The sequence below is a fragment of the Chinchilla lanigera genome, unplaced genomic scaffold (assembly GCF_000276665.1).
Source record: "Chinchilla lanigera isolate Chin_1 unplaced genomic scaffold, ChiLan1.0 scaffold00031, whole genome shotgun sequence".
NCBI classification, from domain to species: domain Eukaryota; kingdom Metazoa; phylum Chordata; class Mammalia; order Rodentia; family Chinchillidae; genus Chinchilla; species Chinchilla lanigera.
Window position 1 is genome coordinate 18,743,658 of NW_004955432.1, and position 4,243 is coordinate 18,747,900.

The following is a 4,243-nucleotide window of genomic DNA, read 5'->3' on the forward strand; positions in this document are numbered from 1 at the left end:
GTTTTTATATCATTATATGTATTAATTTTATTTTTATATCATTTTATGTATTGATTTTGTCATATTATCTATTCAAAAATGCTAAAACTAAAACATTATTATTTACAAAAGAAATTCAGGTAAGAGTATTCAATATTGGAATAGGCATTTTCTATTAGTATAGGAATTTTAATTTTGCATTATGTTTTACATAACTTTTATAAAAGCTTCAAAAAGGCATTAATGTTCACTAATTTTATTAATAAAATTAAATCTTACTAAACATAATCAGTTCTAATAATGATAGCATACACACTTGTTAATTCAGAATTACTTATAGCAAAATTTTGAATATACGCTCACAAGGCAATGGCTTAAATACACATGGTATATGTTTATTACAAAATAATATTTTCAAAAAAGATGAGAAAAGCATCATAACTCAGGAACATGTTAACGTCATAACTGTTACCGGAAAAAAGCATGTTAACAAAATTTAGTAAAGTAGTAATAACAGGAAAACAATAATAGTTATGACAAGATGCATGTATTATGAATAAATATTATTTCATTCCTGTCCTTTATTTTTTAGGTTTTCTATGATTTCTATGCATTACTTTGAACATTCCAAGTAGAAATTTATTTAAACAGACTTATATTATCCTGTAGTAAAAAAAAAATACACTGATTCTCCACTTGAACGCTCTAAATTCTAGGTTCAAGAAGGGTGTGGGGCCAGGCATGTAGCTCAGCGGCACAGCACCTGCCTGGTAAACGCAAGGTCTTGAGTTCAACTCCTGGTAACAAAAAAGAGGACTGGGGTGGAAGACAGACCAGGAGACACTTCTCCACAGGCCCAGTATGACAAGTTTTGCTTGATAGCTGGGAAAAGCGAGACAGGAAAACCATTTCACCTTTATTTACATCTATGTGAGGTTCTACATCCACTGTAGCTCATTTGGCCAAAGGAAAAGAACACAAATGTTTAAGAATACAGTGAATTTCCTCCAACTTCCCTGAACTTTATTTTTAAATTCTGATCTTTTTGTTTTTTAGTTTTTTGCAAGCAAAACATGACAAAAGTGACAAATTTAAAAAAGAAAGCCATAAGGACGTAAATTAAAATCAATTATAAAAATGAGACTTTTTCTCTGAATTCTTAATATTAAAAAGGAAAATCATTCCCGTTTCTGCCTAATTCACAAAATATGGGTGATGGTAAGGAAAAGAAATCTGCTAGGAAATACTCCTGTATGATATAGTGTCACTCCAAGTGTTACATAACAACTGCATGTCCTCCAGGTTAAAAAAAAAACTTTACCTTCAAGAATGAAATCAGACCTGACACAGTGTACGATTGTAGAGAATAAACTCTTACGTGATGAGCACCTCTAATAACTTGGCAAGTGTGAGGCTGGGCATGTTTCCGCACTGCCCGGTGCCTATGTTGGCTTCGTATCACAACTGAACACTCAGTGTGCGGGCCTTTCTTGGGAAACCAGACAGCTGAGAGCAATGGCGGCTCACCACAAAGCGAAAGGGCTCCTACTGTGGGAAGCACTGCTTGCCCTGGGAGAGATTGGTCATGTGACTCATAGTCCCGGCGTCTGTCTTCATTTTTAGGACTAACAGGGGCTACTTCAAAGCCTCAGAAAGATCAATTGAATTTACACAGTGGATTATGTTCCCTAGCGCAGAAAATGTATGTGTTGCAGAGCACACACCAGGTTGAAGCTCTCCGTTACCACCTTGATCCTGTAGCGGAGGGCGGTGAGCTAAGGATTTAGTCTTTTATGAGATTTAGACTTAGTCTCATTCTTTACAGCATGTGCCTAGAGACGTGGTCCCAATAACGGGAGTTGAGCTGAAAGGCCAAGTGGTCAAAAGTGTCATAAATAGAGATAAGGTCGTTCCCTGAATGTGTTATCAGCTCAATGGGGACTCTCAGTGAATTTGGGGAAACCTGAATTGGAAACCATCAGATCAGCAGAAATCTCAGTAGAAACTCAAGGAGGACCTCCATAAGGAATGCAAGCTAGCTGAGTAATACCCGAGAAATCACGTTTTCTGTCTGTTCTTCTTGTACATCTAATGTGACATCTAATGTGACTTGGACATCTAATGTGATTCTATACATGAAGGTTCTAAAGTAGGCAAAAGCAAGCCTGGTGTGCTCAAAAACGCAATGCTTGTCTGTTCACCAATAATAAAAACTAACATACGTTGACTGCACAAATTGCGGGCTTAGGAAAAAAGACGCAGCGGGACGAAGTCAGAGAACTAGGTCTGCTGCCACTGCGCTGCTTGCAAAGCGGGGCCAGGAAACACTTGGGGCTTTCATAGCCAGGCTGTGTCTCCTCGGTCTTCCTTTAGGAGGTGCTCTGCACCTCGGCTGCATGCCCGGGGGCCACAGAGGCAGTCAGACAGCAGTGCCAAAGACGGAAGCCCCAAAAATATATAGCGTTTATTGTTTGCAGGTTATTGTGGTGAAGCCCAGGAGAATGACTGTATTCAATACTTGGCTCTTTGACTTGCTAGCTGGGTGGCTCTAGGACTATTCCTAAGAACATGCATACCTTGGGCTGTTTGATGGAAATAGTTACTGATATGTGTGTATCAGTATGCTAAGTGTCAAACTGTACGCTAGAGTGTCAACACACTCTGGCCTGCATGAAGTTCAGCATTAACTACACTATTAGTGTTATTATTGGACTAGGTAACGTAGGAATACTCTTGCATTAAGTCAATCTAATACAGAATGAGGCCTACGTGGAAATAAACTGGCTGTAAGATTCAATCTTTAGATTAAAAAGCACTGAAGGGAAGCCACGTGGGGTTTTTAGTGAGCTGAAGTACCTCCACACATTCGGTCGGCATCTCAGCAGGTCTGTCGAAGAGGACGAATCGATACCAGCCGGGGGACAGGGAGTGGTCGCAGATGAGGTCCTGAGCAGCTGCCTGCTGGAGGTGGCCGGAGTCGAAATGCACACTTCGGTAGGGGCTCCGAAGAACCCGGTGGCCTCCGGGAGCGCACTCCTGGGCTAGACAGAAAGACAGTTGTCTCCAAGTAAGGTGCTTTGTTCACTGGCGTAGTTCAGTTCTTGGGTAAAATTGGTTTCCAAAACAAAAACAAAGCAAGCCACTATAGTACACACAACCTGCCCGAACTGTACACGGTCTCTCCGTGAGGCCAGGGTGGCTGAGCTCCCCTTTCCACTGACCCAGTACACAATAAAACCCTTCACAATGCAGTCTGAGGAACTTGAAGACCCTTATTTTCGTTTTATTTTAACAAGGCACTAGCTCTGATTGTTGCAATTCAAACTTACTTCGATCACCTCAAATCCAAGCCCGAGGGTGATTCCCTTTGGGCCGAGTCCCCCCGATTTGAATTGATCCTCCCGGAGCAGTTTTCCCCCTAAAGCAGACCTATGCCCCCCGTCCTGTCTTTGCTGGATCCTGGCACGCAGCAAACTGAATTAACCTTTGAAAGTTGATCTAACTTTGGTAACTCATAAAGTGCCTTCAGAGGAAGTCTCCTGCTTTTTTTTGTTTGTTTGTTTCTTTTTGGTGCCAGAAAGAATACAAAGTTGTAAAAGTCGTAGCTCCTCTCTCCCTCTGACCTTCCCCGCCATCCCCTCCGCTCCCCCTGCTCCCCACTTCCCTCTTCTCTCCTCTCTGTCTCTCCATCTCTGTCTCTCTCTCCCTCCCTCTCTCTCTCTTTGTCTCTCCCCGCCTTCTCTGTATCTCTGTCTCCCCCGCCCCCGTACTGGAGCGCCGTTTAGCTGAAGCGCAGGAAAAGCGCTGGGATGGAGAGGCGCAGGTGTGAAGCAGATTCAGGGAGAAAGTTAGAGCCCTGAGCTACTGTCAGGGATGTTTTCCGTGTGTTAGAGGGTGGACAGGGTCGTCCTTCCGTAAAGACCCCTTTCACAGTGGGAAGCCTACTTGAACAGCGTGCGAAGACCGCGCCGAGGAGGGAGGGCGCGGAGGGGCAGGGCAGAGTGCCGAGCGCGCGAGCAGCCCCCGGCCGAGGCGGACAGATCTTCCCACCGCGCCTCGCGGCGCCCAGCCGGCGTCCTCCGGTGCGCGGATTCCGAGGGGCGCGGAGCTCCTCCCCCGCCTCTGCACTGGGGTCCCCGGTCAGGACATCGGGAGGCTATCCGCGGCCGGGGAGGGAGAGGGGCAGCGGGGACGCGGAACCGAACCCGGACTCTCGGCGGGGCCAAGGGCGGGGGCGGCCGGGGCGCGGGGCTCGGGGCGCGGG

General features: G+C 45.0%; 1 protein-coding gene across 1 annotated transcript in view; it reads right to left on the reverse strand.

Moving 5' to 3' along the window:
• The window catches only part of Vwde (von Willebrand factor D and EGF domains), a 65,488-nt gene that overhangs the window by 56,466 nt on the left and 4,779 nt on the right, over positions 1-4,243 (reverse strand). Inside the window, 3 exon segments of the mRNA XM_005388152.1 lie at positions 2,836-3,015; positions 3,309-3,438; positions 3,925-4,230. Of these exon segments, the coding sequence (XP_005388209.1) occupies positions 2,836-3,015; positions 3,309-3,438; positions 3,925-4,230 (616 nt within the window).